We start from the raw sequence: 17954 nt of genomic DNA, 5'->3' as shown, positions 1-17954 counted from the left end.
GGGAGAGTTGCACCAGGTTGGCTCGCAGAGCTATAAAGGACACGGGCACCCCTGGGATCCAGCATGTCCCCAGGGCGCAAATTCAGTAAGTAAAGACAATCAAACTGCACTCCCTGTCTGGACTGACTTATTGTGCTGCACTTCCACGTTAACCCTTCACCTACCCCTGGGGAATAGCCCTGCTCGCGGAGTGCTCCACCATCCACCCTGCCCCCATCCATCATCCCCAGCAGGAACCTGCAGCGGCGGCCCTACCATCCCTGGCCGCAAACCGCGAGTGGCGTAGTAGGACTTTATTTTTATTTTTATTTTCCCGGATCCGGAACCCCTCGAGCCACAGACCGTTCGGATCTGTGCAGCCCAGCTGCCCTGTGGCGCGACACTGGCAGAGTGGCCTTTTAGCCCATGTTGACACAGTGTCACTCGTGTGACTGTGGATAATGACGCAATCTTACCAGCTTCCACCAGCATCTTCACAAGGTCTTTTACTTTTGTTCTTGGGTTGATATGCACGTGTCTGACCAAAGCACGTTCATCTCTGGTACACAGAACCCATCTCCTTCCTGAGCGGTATGATGGCTGGACATTCCCATCTTGTTTGTACTTGCATATAATTGTTTGTACAGATGAACGAGGCACCTTCAGGTATCTGGAAATTGCACCCAAGGATGAACCAGACTTGTACAAGTCCACAATTCTCTTCCTGAGATCTTGGCTGATTTTTTTTTACTTTCCCATGATGCTACACAAAGAAGCAGTGTGTTTCAGGTGTGCCTTAAAATACATCCACAGGTGTCTCTAATTAACTCAGATGTTGCCAATAAACCTATCAGAAGCTTTTAAAGACATGACACCATCTTATGGGCTGTCCCATATCATTTAAAGGCATAGTACTCTTAGGCGGGCTTTGCACGTTGCGACATCACAAGCCGATGCTGCGATGTCGCCCGCGATAGTCCCCGCCCCTGTCGCAGGTACGATATCTTGTGATAGCTGGCGTAGCGATAATTATTGCTACGCCAGCTTCACATGCACTCACCTACCCTGCGACCGTCGCTCTGGCCGGCGACCCGCCTCCTTCCGGGGTGGGTCGTGCGGCGTCACAGCGACGTCACATGGCAGGCGGCCAATGGCGGCGGAGGGGCGGAGATGAGCAGGATGTAAACATCCCGCCCACCTCCTTCCTTCCGTATAGCCGCTGGCGGCAGGTAAGGAGATGTTCCTCGTTCCTGCGGCTTCACACACAGCGATGTGTGCTGCCGCAGGAACGAGGAACTACTTCGTACCTGTCGCGGCACCGGCATTATGGAAATGTCGGAGCCTGCACCGATGATATGATAATGACGCTTTTGCGCTCGTTCATCGTATCATCTAGGATTTACACACTACGACATCGCAAGTGACCGGATGTGCGTCACTTTCGATTTGACCCCACCGACATCGCACCTGCAATGTCGTAGTGTGCAAAGCCTCCCTTAGTGTACACTGGGTGCAGAATTATTAGGCAAGTTGTATTTTAGAGGATTTTTTTTATTATTGATCAACAACTATGTTCTCAATCAACCCAAAAGACTCATAAATATCAAAGCTTAATATTTTTGGAAGTTGGAGTGGTTTTTTTTTTTTTAGATTTGGCTATCCTAGGAGGATATCTGTTTGTGCAGGTAACTATTACTGTGTAGAATTATTAGGCAACTTAATAAAAACCAAATATATTCCTATCTCACTTGTTTATTTTCACCAGGTAAACCAATATAACTGCACAAAATTTAGAAATAAACATTTCTGACATGCAAGAACAAAACCCCCAAAAATTAGTGACCAATATAGCCACCTTTCTTTATGATGACACTCAGCAGCCGACCATCCATAGATTCTGTCATTGCTTGATCTGTTTACGATCAACATTGCGTGCAGCAGCCACCACAGCCTCCAGACACTGTTCCGAGAGGTGGACTGTTTTCCCTCCCTGTAGATCTCACATTTTATGAGGGACTACAGGTTCTCTATGGGGTTCAGATCAGGTGAACAAGGGGGCCATGTCATTATATTTAAATCTTTTAGACCTTTACTGGCCAGCCACGCTGTGGAGTAGTTGGATGCATGTGATGGAGCATTGTCCTGCATGAAAATCATTTTTTTGAATGATATCGACTTCTTCCTGTACAACTGCTTGAAGAAGTTGTCTTCCAGAAACTGACAGTAGATCTGGGAGTTGAAGTTCACTCCATCCTCAACCCAAAAAGGTCCCACAAGTTCATCTTTAATGATACCAGCCCATATCAGTTCCCCACCTTCACCTTGCAGGCGTCTGAGTCGGAGTGGAGCTCTCTGCCCTTTACTGATCCAGCCTCTGGCCCATCCATCTGGCCCATCAAGAGTCACTCTCATTTCATCAGTCAATAAAACCTTTGAAAAATCAGTCTTAAGATATTTCTTGGCCCAGTCTTGACGTTTTATCTTATGTTTTTTGTTCAAAGATGGTGGTTTTTCAGCCTTCCTTACCTTGGCCTGTCCCTGAGTATGGCACACCTTGTGCTTTTTGATACTCCAGTAACGTTGTAGCTCTGAAATATGGTCAAACTGGTGGCAAATGGCATCTTGGCAGCTTCACGCTTGATTTTCCTCAATTCATGGGCAGTTATTTTGCGCCTTTTTTGCCCAACACGCTTCTTGCGACCCTGTTGGCTATTTGCCATGAAACGCTTATTGTTCGGTGATCACGCATCAAAAGTTTGGCAATTTCAAGACTGCTGCATCCCTCTGCAAGACATCTCACAATTTTTGGACTTTTCAGAGCCCGTCAAATCTCTCTTCTGACCTATTTTGCCAAAGGAAAGGAAGTTGTCTAAAGGGTGCTTTAGATGCTGCGACATCGCTAACAATATATCGTCGGGGTCACGTTTTTTGTGATGCACATTCGGCGTCATTAGCGACATTGCAGCGTGTGACAGCTAGGAGTGATGATCAACGATCGCAAAAACGTCAACATTCGTTGATCATTGACACGTCGCTCCTTTTCATAATATCGTTGGTGGTGCATGCATGGTTGTTCGTTGTTCCTGCGGCATCACACATCGCACGAACATCTCCTTACCTGCGTCCACCGGCAATGAGGAAGGAAGGAGGTGGGCAGGATATTCCGCTTGCTCATCTCCGCCCCTCCGCTTCTATTGGACGGCTGCCGTGTAACGTCGCTGTGACGCCGCACGAACCGCCCCCTTAGAAAGGAGAGAAAGGAAGCGGTTCGCCGGCCACAGCGACGTCACAGGGAAGGTAAGTACGTGTGACGGGTGTAAGCGATGTTGTCTGCCACGGGTAGCAATTTGCAACCGACGGGGGCAGGTACGCTCGCTAGCGATATCGATAGCGATATCGCAGCGTGTAAATTGCCCTTTATAATTAAGCACACCCTATATTGGGTGTTGATGTCATTACACCGCACCCCTCCTCATTACAGAGGTGCACATCACCTGATTTACTTAATTGGTAGTTGGCTCTCAAGCCTATACAGCTTGGAGAAGGACAACATGTATAAAAGTATCATGTGATCAAAATACTCATTTGCCTAATAATTCTGCACGCAGTGTATGTAAACTTATGACTTTGCAGAAAGTAATAAAACTGCCTTTAAGGTAATATTCCGAATAATTCAGCAATTGTTAAAGCTCACAAGAGCACAAAAAAATACCCTAAACTCTGCGCACATAAAGGACATATATAAGTCATGAAACCTACTAAAAGCTAAAATAAATGAAAACGAGATTAAAATGAATTTAAAAACATCAGAGAATACACAGTAAGGATATTAAACTGCAAAAAACAACTATAAAGAAGTTGACCGGAAGTGTTTAAACTACAAAGAAACTGCAAAAAAAGTTATTTAAACTCTTTGGCTGGACAGTGACCAGTGACCAAACCCATTCACTCTCACGCTGCGAGTCTCCGAGGACCTGGAAGATTGCGATCAATTCCATAAAAGGGTGGAATTACATTGATGGTATTTCTTGAAATGTTTTGGGATAGTCTTCAATGATTATATCTCTTTCACTGGAACTATGATGTCCCGCATGTGCTCTCATATCCTGATCTTTAACCCCTTCACCTCCCGGCAATTTTTCGTTTTCCATTTTAGTTTTTTCCTCCCCTTGTTCCAAGAGCCGTAACTTTTTTATTTTTCGGTCAATCTTGCTTGTTATTTGCGGAATTAATTGAACTTTTGAATGAAACCATTAGTTTTACCATATTGTGTACTGGAAAACAGGAAAAAAATTCCAAGTGCTTGATGGTTTTGGGGGTATTTTATTTACCACGTTCACTATATGGTAAAACTGACATACCTGTATGATGCCTCACATCGGTATGGGTTCATAGATACCAAACATGTATAGATTTACTTTAATCGAAGGGGTGAACAAAATTCAGAAGTTTGTTAAAAAAAGAATAGCTCTTTTGGCGCCATTTTCCAAGACCCGTAGCGTTCTCATTTTTGGAGATCTGGGGCTCAGTGACGACTTATTTTTTTGCATCTTGAGCTAATGTTTTTAATTATTCCATTTTGTATAAACGAGATGTTTTGATCACCTGTTATTGCATTTTAATGTCATTTTGGCGTTTGGAATACCGATCAGATTATTTGATTTTATGTTTTGATAGATCGGGCGTTTCTGAATGCGGCGATACCAAATATGTGTACATTTTTTTATTGTTTTATTTTCAATAGGGGGAAAGAGGGGTGATTTGAACTTTTAGGTTTTTTTTACATATTTTTTAAAACTTTATTTTTAATTTTTTTATTGATTTTATTTGTCCCCCTAGGGGACTTTATCACTGCATGTCCGATCACCTGTGCATTTCTACTTATCAAAACAGCATCGCTTTGATCAACAAGGATACTGTGTTCCTGTGTGCTCCAGCACTTCTTTGGCTCTTGCAGAAAGTGAGTCATGGTAGTGTCAAGGGTCTTCAGCTGACCCTGAGCTACCATGGCAACACGATGGCACCCCGTGATCACATCACAGAGCCACCGATGGCTGCAGGGAACAGTGTGATCCCCGCCACAGTCTTTTAAATCGTGCTGTCAGATTTTGACATTACGATCTAAGTGGCTAGCAGGCGCAGGTGGATCTATCATCCACCCATTTCTGTTAGCTGAACATGTGGTTAAAAAACTGTGGAAGGGAGAGCGCAATAGGGTCTTACCCGGTAGGGATATAGGAAACAAAGAGATCACGGTACACTCACCTTTTCAGGTTGTGAAAGTCACAACCCCTATGTAACACATTCAGTAGTGGTATCAGCTGCAGCCCCAAAGTGCAGAGTATGTATTATAACGTAGATGGAAATCGGATATATACCACGCTGATACTCAATAGTATATTAATGTAATTCCTTTATTGTTTGTACAGCGCTACGCGTTTCAGAGGAAGGAGGAAGAAGACGGATGTCTCTGAAACGCGTAGACCTGTATGAACAATAAAGGAATTACATTAATATACTATTGAGTATCAGCGCGGTATATACCCGATTTCCATCTACGTCTTACTACATGTTAGCTGAACATGTCTGCTGATCAGATCAGCAGACATGTGTGGGGATTACCACAGTCTCTCCGTTAGAGACCTCGGTAACTGGGAGGACATGACCTAAGACGTATATATACATCCAAGGTTGGAAGGGGTTAAAAGGAACTGGTCACCAAATTTGTCTATTATAAGCTGAAACAGCACTAGTAAGCCCTATGTACAGCATTCTCGAATACTGTATATACATGCCCAGGCTGTTCTGTTTAACAAAAAACAGCTTTTATTATACTTCCCTGTGTAGCAGTCCAGTCCACTGGGCGTCGCTTGTGTCGGTCCAGTGCCTCCTCTCTTCCTTCCATCACCATCCTCCTTCCTTGCTCGGTATGGAAGACACATCCTACATCATCCAGTGTGGTCCTACACATGAGCACTTCCATCTGCCCTGTTGAGGGTAGAGTAAAGTATTGTAGTGCGCATGTGCTGGTGTTCTTTGACCTTTCCTCACGCCTGCGCATTACAGTACTTTGCTTGCCCTCATCTTGCAGCTATGTTTAATATAGATATTGTCTCTTTATTTCTCACTCTATCAGTCTGGTTTATGCGCATGCGCAGTCTCTGTGCTGCGGTGGCATCAGGGGATGAGCCTTTATCCTTCACGGGTCACGTGGTCTTCCTCACACCACATCACCTCATTGTGGTTATATGTCCCTAGACTGCCGCATCACCCCTGCCGGAGATTGTGGGTGATGTGTCCCCGCTACTGCACACTACAGCGGCGGGTGCCAGTGCATGCATCGTTTACATCCAGGCCTAATTACCCACAACCTTCTCATTGTCTGACACCTGTATAAAAGGACGCCTCCTGTCAGTATGACCCCATGCCCCCTGATGAACACTAACGCCAAAACAGAGTATCATAACCCGTGCGCCATTAGAACAGGAGGTGTCCACAGGTTTTTCATTTAACTACAGTTAGGTCACACAATTTTCGCGAGTTGGGCTCTGTATGCCACCACATTGGATTTGAAATGAAACCTCTACAACAGAATTCAAGTGCAGATTGTAACGTTTAATTTGAAGGTTTGAACAAAAATATCTGATAGAAATTGTAGGAATTGTACACATTTCTTTACAAACACTCCACATTTTAGGAGGTCAAAAGTAATTGGACAAATAAACCAAACCCAAACAAAATATTTTTATTTTCAATATTTTGTTGCGAATCCTTTGGAGGCAATCACTGCCTTAAGTCTGGAACCCATGGACATCACCAAACGCTGGGTTTCCTCCTTCTTAATGCTTTGCCAGGCCTTTACAGCCGCAGCCTTCAGGTCTTGCTTGTTTGTGGGTCTTTCCGTCTTAAGTCTGGATTTGAGCAAGTGAAATGCATGCTCAATTGGGTTAAGATCTGGTGATTGACTTGGCCATTGCAGAATGTTCCACTTTTTTGCACTCATGAACTCCTGGGTAGCTTTGGCTGTATGCTTGGGGTCATTGTCCATCTGTACTATGAAGCGCCGTCCGATCAACTTTGCGGCATTTGACTGAATCTGGGCTGAAAGTATATCCCGGTACACTTCAGAATTCATCCGGCTACTCTTGTCTGCTGTTATGTCATCAATAAACACAAGTGACCCAGTGCCATTGAAAGCCATGCATGCCCATGCCATCACGTTGCCTCCACCATGTTTTACAGAGGATGTGGTGTGCCTTGGATCATGTGCCGTTCCCTTTCTTCTCCAAACTTTTTTCTTCCCATCATTCTGGTACAGGTTGATCTTTGTCTCATCTGTCCATAGAATACTTTTCCAGAACTGAGCTGGCTTCATGAGGTGTTTTTCAGCAAATTTAACTCTGGCCTGTCTATTTTTGGAATTGATGAATGGTTTGCATCTAGATGTGAACCCTTTGTATTTACTTTCATGGAGTCTTCTCTTTACTGTTGACTTAGAGACAGATACACCTACTTCACTGAGAGTGTTCTGGACTTCAGTTGATGTTGTGAACGGGTTCTTCTTCACCAAAGAAAGTATGCGGCGATCATCCACCACTGTTGTCATCCGTGGACGCCCAGGCCTTTTTGAGTTCCCAAGCTCACCAGTCAATTCCTTTTTTCTCAGAATGTACCCGACTGTTGATTTTGCTACTCCAAGCATGTCTGCTATCTCTCTGATGGATTTTTTCTTTTTTTTCAGCCTCAGGATGTTCTGCTTCACCTCAATTGAGAGTTCCTTAGACCGCATGTTGTCTGGTCACAGCAACAGCTTCCAAATGCAAAACCACACACCTGTAATCAACCCCAGACCTTTTAACTACTTCATTGATTACAGGTTAATGAGGGAGACGCCTTCAGAGTTAATTTTAGCCCTTAGAGTCCCTTGTCCAATTACTTTTGGTCCCTTGAAAAAGAGGAGGCTATGCATTACAGAGCTATAATTCCTAAACCCTTTCTCCGATTTGGATGTGAAAACTCTCATATTGCAGCTGGGAGTGTGCACTTTCAGCCCATATTATATATAGAATTGTATTTCTGAACATGTTTTTGTAAACAGCTAAAATAACAAAACTTGTGTCACTGTCCAAATATTTCTGGCCCTGACTGTATATGCGCTTTACATACAACCTTGTCCAACTTTAAGTGATTTGTTTCATATGTTGTTTTGGATCTGTATATGCTGAGTGCAGACCTCTCATTATAATGTGTGCATTACTCCTATATTTATTTAACTTGTTAAGGTATTCAGTTCATCTCCTCCTGTTATGTGCTGCCACCTTGTGCACAGTTCCTGTTTTCACCCTTCTATATATTTTATAACAAAGATTTACATTTCACTCCTTTATATGGTTATTTTTGTGTGAATAGGTTTTGCTAAGATAAGTAATAGTCTAGCCTTGATACCTGATATAAGTTGTCACAGTCTAGCTTCATTATCTAATATACGTAGTCCTATCCTAGTCTAGCCTGAATACCTAAAGTAAGTAGTAGAAGTCTAGCCTCAATACGTGAGTTAACTAATAGTAGTATTCCCTCAATACCTGAGATAAGAAGTAGAAGTAGACTAGCCTCAATACCTAAGTAGAAGTAGATTAGCCTCAATACCTAAGTAGAAGTAGACTAGCCTCAATACCTAAATAGAAGTAGACTAGCCTCAATACCTAAGTAGAAGTAGACTAGCCTCAATACCTAAATAGAAGTAGACTAGCCTCAATACCTAAGTAGCAGTAGACTAGCCTCAATACCTAAGTAGAAGTAGACTAGCCTCAATACCTAAATAGAAGTAGATTAGCCTCAATACCTAAGTAGAAGTAGACTAGCCTCAATACCTAAATAGAAGTAGACTAGCCTCAATACCTAAGTAGAAGTAGACTAGCCTCAATACCTAAATAGAAGTAGACTAGCCTCAATACCTAAGTAGCAGTAGACTAGCCTCAATACCTAAGTAGAAGTAGACTAGCCTCAATACCTAAGTAGAAGTAGACTAGCCTCAATACCTAAATAGAAGTAGATTAGCCTCAATACCTAAGTAGAAGTAGACTAGCCTCAATACCTAAATAGAAGTAGACTAGCCTCAATACCTAAGTAGAAGTAGACTAGCCTCAATACCTAAATAGAAGTAGACTAGCCTCAATACCTAAGTAGCAGTAGACTAGCCTCAATACCTAAGTAGAAGTAGACTAGCCTCAATACCTAAGTAGAAGTAGACTAGCCTCAATACCTAAGTAGAAGTAGACTAGCCTCAATACCTAAGTAGAAGTAGACTAGCCTCAATACCTGAGATAAGAAGCAGAGGTCTAATCCCATTACCTAAGATAAGTAGAAGTGGACTAGCCTCAATACCTGAGATAAAAAAGTAGAAGTCTAGCCTCAATACTTAAGATACCAAGAAGTATAGCCTCCATACCTTAGATAAGAAGTAGATAATTAGTTGTACTCTAGCCTCAATACCTGAGATAAGAGATAGTAGTCTAGCCTCAATACCTGAGATAAGTAGAAGTCTAATCTCATTCCCTAAGATAAGTATCAGTCGACTAGCCTCAATGCCTGAAATAAGTAGAAGCAGTCTGCCCTCGATATCTGAGATAAGAGGTAGTAGTCTATCCTCAATACCTAAAATAAGAAGTAGAAGTCTAGCCTCATTACCTGAGATAAGTAGAAGTAGACTAATCTCAATACTTGCGATAAGAAGCAGAAGACTAGCCTCAATACTTAAAATAATAAGTCCAGCCTCAATACCCAAGATAAGAAGTAGATAATTAGTCGTAGTTTAGCCTCGATACCTGAGATAAGAGGTAGTAGTCTAGCCTCAATACCTGAGTTAAGAAATAGAAGTCTAGCCTCATTGCCTAAGATAAGTAGAAATAGACTAACCTCAATACCTAAGATAAGTAGTAGTAGTCTAACCTCAACACCTGAGATAATAGGGTGAAGTCTAGCCTCAATACTTTATATAAGAAGTAGAAGTATACAGTACTCTCATTCTGTAATATAAGTAGAAGTAGACTATCCTCAATACCCGAGATAAGAAGTAGAAGTCTACCCTCAATCTCTAAACTACGTAAAAGTAGACTAGCCTCATTACCTGAGTTAAGAAGCAGAAGTCTACCCTCATTCCCTAAGATAATTAGAAGTAGACCAGCCTCAATACCTAAAATAAATAGAAGTCTAGCCTCATTACCTAAGATAAGTAGAAGTAGACTAACCTCAATACTTGAGATAAGAAGTAAAAGGCTAGCTTTAATACTTAAAATAATAATAAGTCTAGCCTCAATACCCAAGATAAGAAGTAGTCTAGCCTCCATACCTGAGATAAGGGGTAGTAGTCTAGCCTCAATACCTGAGTTAAGAAGTAGAAGTCTACCCTCAATACCTAAGATAAGAAGTAGACATTTAGTCATACTCTAGCCTCAATACCTGAGATGAGAAGCAGACGTCTACCCTTATTACCTAAGATAAGTAGAAGTGGACTACCCTCAATACCAGAGATAAGTAATAGTAGGCTAACCTCTATACCTGAGATAAGAGGGGGAAGTCTAGCCTCAATACCTTAGATAAGAAGTAGAAGAATACTCTCATTCCCTAAGATAAATAGAAGTGGATTAGCCTCAATACCTGAGATAAATAGCGATAATCTAGCCTCAATAGCTTAGATAACAAGTAGATAATTAGTCATATTCTAGCCTCAATACTTGATACAAGAAGTAGAAGTCTACCCTCATTACCTAAGATAAGTAGAAGTGGACTATCCGCAATACCTGAGACAAAAAGTAGAAGTCTAGTCTCAGTACCTAGAATAAGAAGTAGAATTCTAGCCTCATTACCTAAGATAAGTAGAAGTAGACTATCCTCAGTACCTAAGATAATAAGTAGATAATTAATTGTAGTCTAGCTTCAATACCTGAGTTAAGAAGCAGAAGTCTACCCTCATTACCTAAGATAAGTAAAAGTGAACTAGCCTCACTGCCTGAGATACATAGTAGTAGTCTAGCCTCTATACCTGAGATAAGAAGGGAAAGTCTAGCCTCAATACCTTAGATAAGAAGTAGAAGTCTACTCTCATTCCCTAAGATAAGTAGAAATGGATTATCCTCAATACCTGAGATAAGTAGTGATAGTCTAGCCTCAATGCCAGAAATAAGTAGTAGCAGTCTGCCCTCGATATCTGAGATACAAGGTAGTAGACTAGCCTCAATACATGACATAAGTAGAAGTGATCCAGCCTAACCTAGCACAACACTATTAGTACTTCAGTTATCCACTATCATAATGATATTTCTATTTTCTATTTCAGTAAAGCGCACCAATCGCCAGGTTTTTCCTATATAAACTAAAGCCAGTGCTATACTGGCACTATCATGCTGATTCTATACATACCTTTAGTTGTGAGATCGGATGTATACTTTCTGAAATACAAGCAAGTAAAGTTTGTGAAATGCACTGTTATTTGATTGATAGGTGCAACAGAATATCTAATATGTGGGTGTGGTTTTGCTATCTATTCCTGCTCCTGTCTGCTGCTTGGCCTCTGTAGATGCTAGACTGTATGGGCTTCTTCCAGGTATGTCATTCCTGTCACGTAATAGGAGCATGTTAGTATGCAGTCCATGCAGTCTAGCATCTACAGAGGTCAGGCAGCAGACAGGCGCAGGAATAGACCGCAAAACCCCACCCACCTATTAGCTAAACAGCAGCTGTTGCCAATCAAAAAGCTGTACATTTCTTTAAATTCATTTGCCTGTATTTCAAAAACTATACATCCGATCTCACAACTAAAGGTATGTATAGAATCAGCATGATAGCACCAGTATAGCACTGGCTTTAGTTTATATAGGAAAATCCTCGTGGTTGGTTCACTTTAAGTATGAATATTTCTAAGTTGTATTTTTAATAAGTTGTATTTTTAAAATGAAAAGAAAAAAAATTCTAAAAATGTATGAAAAAATTATTTAATACAAAAACCTGATTAAAACAATGTAATTTTCTGATGACACATTCTGATGATTATACTACTCTGTACAAAAACAAAAAAAAAAATCAAAAATATCACTGTCTTCCTTAATGTCTTAACTTATTTTGTATTTTTGGGGTATTCAAATACCAATTTCAAATTTTTCAAATACAACTGACAATAAAGACATACACGGGTTCGCTTATAGAATCACCGTCATTTTAATTTTTATTTCATAAATGCATACTAGATATGGAAATAGGCAACCTTGTAATATATTTTTCAAAGAAATCTGCTTCTTTCTTCTCCTAGATTGATATTTCACTCTCAGTTCATTATTAAAATCTCTGTATTGAGTGAAGATAGACTTTCCCATTGCTGAGAGAGGAGATGGCAGTTGGTGCTTTTAAAATCCTATGGAGGATGAAGGAGCTGGAGATAGAAACAGATATTCTGCTGCAAGTTCTTCTGAAACAAAACAGCTACAGTTTTCAGGAACTCAAATTGGTCCCATGAGTGTGTCCCGCTCTAGGGAGACCTCTAACGAGTCTGGGACCAGACAGTCACAATGCCTTATTGTTCGCAGGGCTACAACTGGAATTTCAATGTATCTACTTTATTTTAGTGCTCTATGGGTTAAAAGACTCTTTGCTATCTGGCTGCTGTTTATAGCCTAAATTTCAGGAGTGGACCACTTCTCTTCTCTATTAAAAGTCACGTGTCTTACCATCCGATGCCAGTTATAGATTCTCATTCTTATGCTGACCACTTTGGAAGGACCCTGTCTCTGGAAGAAGCTGAGGAGTCATGGCTTTTGCAGCTGCGGTGTTTTGTTACATTGAAGAAACTTGGAGTGTTTTCCTATTTGTGTCTTTTTCCCCTCCGTCTGTCTCGCTTACCTTGTGCTGTATTATTGTAGTAGTGAGACTAGTGCTTTTGCAGGCCTTCTCACTAGCCATGGTGAGTTCAGGGCAAGTGAGTGCCTTGGCACGTGATTGCAACGGGGGAAAAGGATCCATATAGGGATGTTAGGGAGGGCAGGGTACAGACTCAGATGAGTTGCAGGAGGTGTCCCCTCTAACCTCTCCCTATATCCAGGTCCTTCCTTCTATACCATCCCCATTGTTACCCTTGTGTTGCGCTGCACGCTGAGCATCTTGGCATAACAACTGATTTCCAATCAATCGTAAAAATGTTTAATTTTACTCTCTGAGCTTTTATTGCTTTATAAAGTAATAATGATGATGTTATAGCCTATGTTGACATGTAGCAAATTTTTGTAGAAATTTATAAAATTGGCCCTTTCATCTGAATGGAGGTTGCAGAAATTCAGGCATATGCTGCAGGAACAAGTCTTCTCTTACTCTATGGCTTTATCACTAAGGGGCACTTTGCACACTACGACATCGCAGCTGCGATGTCGGTGGGGTCAAATCGAAAGTGATGCACATCCGGCGTCGCAGTCGATATCGTAGTGTGTAAAACGTTTTTGATATGATTAACGAGCGCAAAAGCGTCGAAATTGTATCATCGGTGTAGCATCGGTCATTTCCATAAATTGGGAAAGACCGATGCTACGATGTTGTTCCTCGTTCCTGCGGCAGCACACATCTACCTACCTGCGTCCTGTGTCTCACGCTGGCTATGCGGCAGGAAGGAGGTGGGCGGGATTTTTAGGTCCCGCTCATCTCCGCCCCTCCGCTTCTATTGGCCGCTTGCCGTGTGACGCCGCACGACCCGCCCCCTTAATAAGGAAGCGGGTCACCGGCCAGAGCGACGTCGCAGGGCAGGTGAGTGCGTGTGAAGCTGCCGTAGCAATAATATTCGCTACGCCAGCTATCACAAGATATCGCAGCTGCGACGGGGGCTGGGACTATCGCGCTCGGCATCGCAAGCATCGGCTTGCGATGTCGTAGTGTGCAAAGTGCCCCTAAGGCTTAAATCTAACTTATTGTTCATTTGTGCAATGACCTATTAATACAATATTACATCCTCTTCGTCCTCAGGTGTGATCTTTGGGTCTCTTTTCGGCTGTCTTCTAAGATTGCTTCCTCCTCTAGATGGAAATATTCTCATCCTCATCTCCTTTCCTGGAGATATTCTTATGCGGATGTTGAAAATGTTAATTTTACCATTAATTATTTCAAGTTTGATTTCTGGTAAGAGATGTTTATTAATTAGAAGCAGAAAACAAATGTATTTATTTTTTTATTATTTTTTATTTTATTTTTATATTTTATTTATTTATTTATTTTTTATTTTTCATTTTATTTTTATATTTTATTTATTTATTTATTTTTTATTATTTTTTATTTTATTTATTTATTTATTTTTTAATCGTTTATGAATGCCTTTTACTGGTATTGTCTTTTATGGACACATTTAGATTTATGGTTTTCTGGCAACATCTTTTTTTTACTTATTTATTTTAGTTTATATTTATTTATACTTTTATGTATTATTTATATTTATTAATTTTTATTTGATTTTTTCAAACATTTTCTTTATCTGTTAAATTCTTAAAAATTTTGTCAGCCATGTCCTTTTATACATACTTTTAACTAATGAGGCAGAAAAAGTGGTTGTCAAGGACTGCGATCTTAATAATTGAGGGGAGTCTGATACCTGCTCCCCCACCGATTAGCTTTTAACAGATCATGCCATTTCTGGACCTACCCATTGCACAGAGCTTGGATATGACAGCGCCATACACTGTTTTGTGGCCAATCTCGGGTACTGCAGCTCGACTCCTATTGAATTAAATGGGAGCTGAGCTATAGTACTCGAGAATGGCCACTACACAGTGTATGGTTCTGTGATGTCCAAGCTCTGTACATTGGGTAGGTCCAAAAATTGCAGTACCTGTTAACAGTTGATCGGTGGGGGTGCTGGGCGTCAGCCCCCCACCAAATCTGATATTGATGACCAATCCTAAGTAGTCCTTTATTTAACATTGATGATGTATCTTACCGATAAGTCACCAATATGATATATTACCATCTTTATTTCCTCCTCCAGGCTTGGCTGGCCTTGATGCAAAGTCCAGTGGTAGAATGGGCACCCGTGCGATGGTCTATTACATGTCCACCACCATCCTCGCCGCTCTGCTCGGAGTCATCCTTGTTCTGTCCATTCACCCTGGGAACCCTAAGTTGAAGAAGCAAGTCAGCATATCAACCAAAAACGAAGAAGTCTCCAGCATTGACGCATTTTTGGACCTCATCCGAAATCTCTTTCCTGAGAATTTAGTTCAAGCGTGTTTTCAGCAGGTACGACATAAGACCAAAAATACACAATGAGTTTTGCTCCGTCAACAATTTCAATGCAGGTTTTTATGATTTCTACCACTTTAGTTTAGCACCAATCCCTAAACATCTGAGAGCAACATGATATAGGGGCAGATACCCTGATCCCAGAGATATATCACTTACTGGGCTGCTTGTTGTCATTTTGATAAAATTCCTGTTTTATCTACTGATATAGCTGTTCTCTGAATGCTGAGCTCTGTATAACCCCGCCCACACCACTGATTGGCAGATTCATGTCTGTATACACAGAAAGCTGCCAATCAGTGGTGGGGGCTGGGTTATACAGACCTCAACAGTTTTACTAGTCCACTAATGATTATCTCCTGCAGATAAAACAGTGATTTCATCAAAACTACATCAAGCAGCTAAGTAAGTGACATGTCACTGGAATAAGGGTCTCTGCCTCTACATCATGCTGCTCTCAGATTAGGTGGTAAAAGTTTTAGCTTTTTGGACACTTCCTAATGGAACCACAACGAGGGCTTATTTTTGGAGTAGGGCTTATATTATAACCATGCTCAAAAAAGTCCCCAAAATCCTACTAAGGCTTATTTTCAGGGTAGGTCTTAATTTTAGTTAGGGGTGCGCGCACACAGTATGGGCTTTCGCCACCGTTAAGTAAATGTTCGGAACCCATACTAACTAAGAAGGCAAATTTCTGCGGCGCCCTGGACAAGCCAGGGGCCACAGGTAACAACACACAAACACCCCCACCCCCAGCAGTTTCACAGCAGACATCCCCAGTGAAACTTGATTCCTTTCCTCGGGCTCAGACAGACACACCAGGTGGGAGGAGTCAGGAGATGGAGACGCCCACCCAGGAGTTTAGCTGGCCTGAGGCAGGAAACAAGCCCAGTCAAGTCCTAGTAGAGGAAGAGAGAGGAGGTCTGCAGAGAGGCAGACGCAGACTGGGGCCTAGGTTGGAGCCTAGGGCCCTCGTGCAGCAGAGAGTCAGGCAGACGGTAGTGGCCATCTGCAGGGATCTGGGCAGACAGTTGGTGGAACCGTAGGTAGCCGGGGCTGGGCGGTGGCCCACCGGTACTGAATCGGGGAGCCAGCTGGAAACCGGATTGCAGGAGGAGCGTACAGAGGGTGCAAGAAAGGACTTACATTACCAACCTGGGGTCAGGGGAAAAACACCGCAGCCGCCTGTGGGACCCGTCCATCCAGCCGATTGTTTCAGCAGAGACTCTGTGTGCATCATTGGGCTGAGTGAGTACCACCGTGCCGTGCGGCACAGCGCTGTCCCTGCGACCCTGCACCTTGCCAGGCCCCGTAGCCCGCCTGCCAGCTCCAAAACCCTCCACGGGCCCCGGGACCACCAACCCCCCTACCCACGGAGGGGACATAACAACTACGCTGCTCCCTGTCATCGCTCCCGGGATCCCCGTCCAGAGCAGCGGTGGTGTCACAACCTCACCACAACCGTGGGTGGCGTCACGGACAATCTCCCTTACCTAACCCCTTTTTACTGTGGAGCCTGGGATCACAGACCGGGTCACGCCACCGTGATACCCACAGAAGTGACCCCGTGGCCCGGATCCGAGTACCCCTCATCCACGGGCGACACATTTACATACAAGCGTCCTCCAGAAAATGATTCCTGTTGCTTTTGGGTACCCCTCGTATATAAATCCGAGAGTCCTGAGAGCTAAGTGTGCCTTTGTAATTTGCCAAGAAAGTACTTTTTGGAAATGGGTGGAAATGGCGGATGAGGTCATTTCCAAGAGTAATTCAAAGTTTCCTTCCTCATATAAACAGTTTACTTTGCTTCTTTCTAGATACAAACGGTTTCCAAGAAAGTCCCAGCACCTCCTTCACCACTGGATCTAATCCGACCCATTAACGTTACCGGCCTGGCAATCAATGGATCTCAGTCCAACTCTTCTATGGCTGAGTCTTCTGGGCCTGAAATGGTGACTCAAAAAAAACTGGAATTTAAGGGCGGAATGAATGTTCTTGGTAAGAGCCAGTTCTGTATAAGGCATTAAACATTAGCGCGGATGTGGAGGAGAATTGTATATATGTTTAGGCTGCATGCTTCCAAATTTTTAGAGATGTGGATCATAAAACAAGTATACCATGAAAGTATATCCTATGTTTTATGTCTTCTTGGGATATATTTACATGCAGAAGAATTATTGCAGACATTTCTGAGACTGCCCTATTCATCTAAATGGGATTGCAGAATTCCATGTGCATAAAGGGTTATCACTTATCAGATACCCAGAAAAGTTGATGGTAACTTGCTGATCACTGGGGTCCCACCGCTTTACTTCGCTGTCTCTGACACTCTCCCAGACAATGATTGGAGCAGTGAAGTACATACGTTCCATTCAAATGTGGCTGTAGCACCGGCACCGCTCGCCCTCCTACCTGTAGGGACACCCACTCACCACATTGCACAGCTTCCCTGCGGTCCTCCACGTGGGTGTTTCCTGTCTCTCTCCCCCAAGACCTGTGCACACCACACAGGCCCTCTGAGAGTGCTCTTAGGGTGTACACATGTACTGTTGCCTTTCTCTTAAAGTGTCAGCTCGTCAGCACTGGGTACTTTAGGCACCTGCCCACTAGGGGAGGTGCCTGATCAATATTATTAGATAGTGTTTTGTTCCCTAGCCAGCTAGTTGTTAGGTCCCCTTGTCCACTGTGCATCTACAGTACAGTGCTCGTGC

The 17954-nt window shown here is 42.6% G+C and overlaps 1 protein-coding gene across 1 annotated transcript in view; it reads left to right on the top strand.

Annotated features, from left to right (window-relative positions):
* The window catches only part of LOC142256950 (excitatory amino acid transporter 2-like), an 83669-nt gene that overhangs the window by 38257 nt on the left and 27458 nt on the right, over positions 1-17954 (top strand). Inside the window, exons 2-4 of the mRNA XM_075328964.1 lie at positions 13978-14130; positions 14990-15240; positions 17061-17241. Coding sequence (XP_075185079.1) covers positions 13978-14130; positions 14990-15240; positions 17061-17241 — 585 coding nt within the window. The remainder of the gene's footprint in view (positions 1-13977; positions 14131-14989; positions 15241-17060; positions 17242-17954) is intronic.

Source organism: Anomaloglossus baeobatrachus, chromosome 11 (assembly GCF_048569485.1).
Source record: "Anomaloglossus baeobatrachus isolate aAnoBae1 chromosome 11, aAnoBae1.hap1, whole genome shotgun sequence".
NCBI classification, from domain to species: Eukaryota; Metazoa; Chordata; class Amphibia; order Anura; family Aromobatidae; genus Anomaloglossus; species Anomaloglossus baeobatrachus.
The sequence above is the reverse complement of the archived record's forward strand: the minus strand, read 5'-3'. Positions and strand labels throughout refer to the sequence as shown.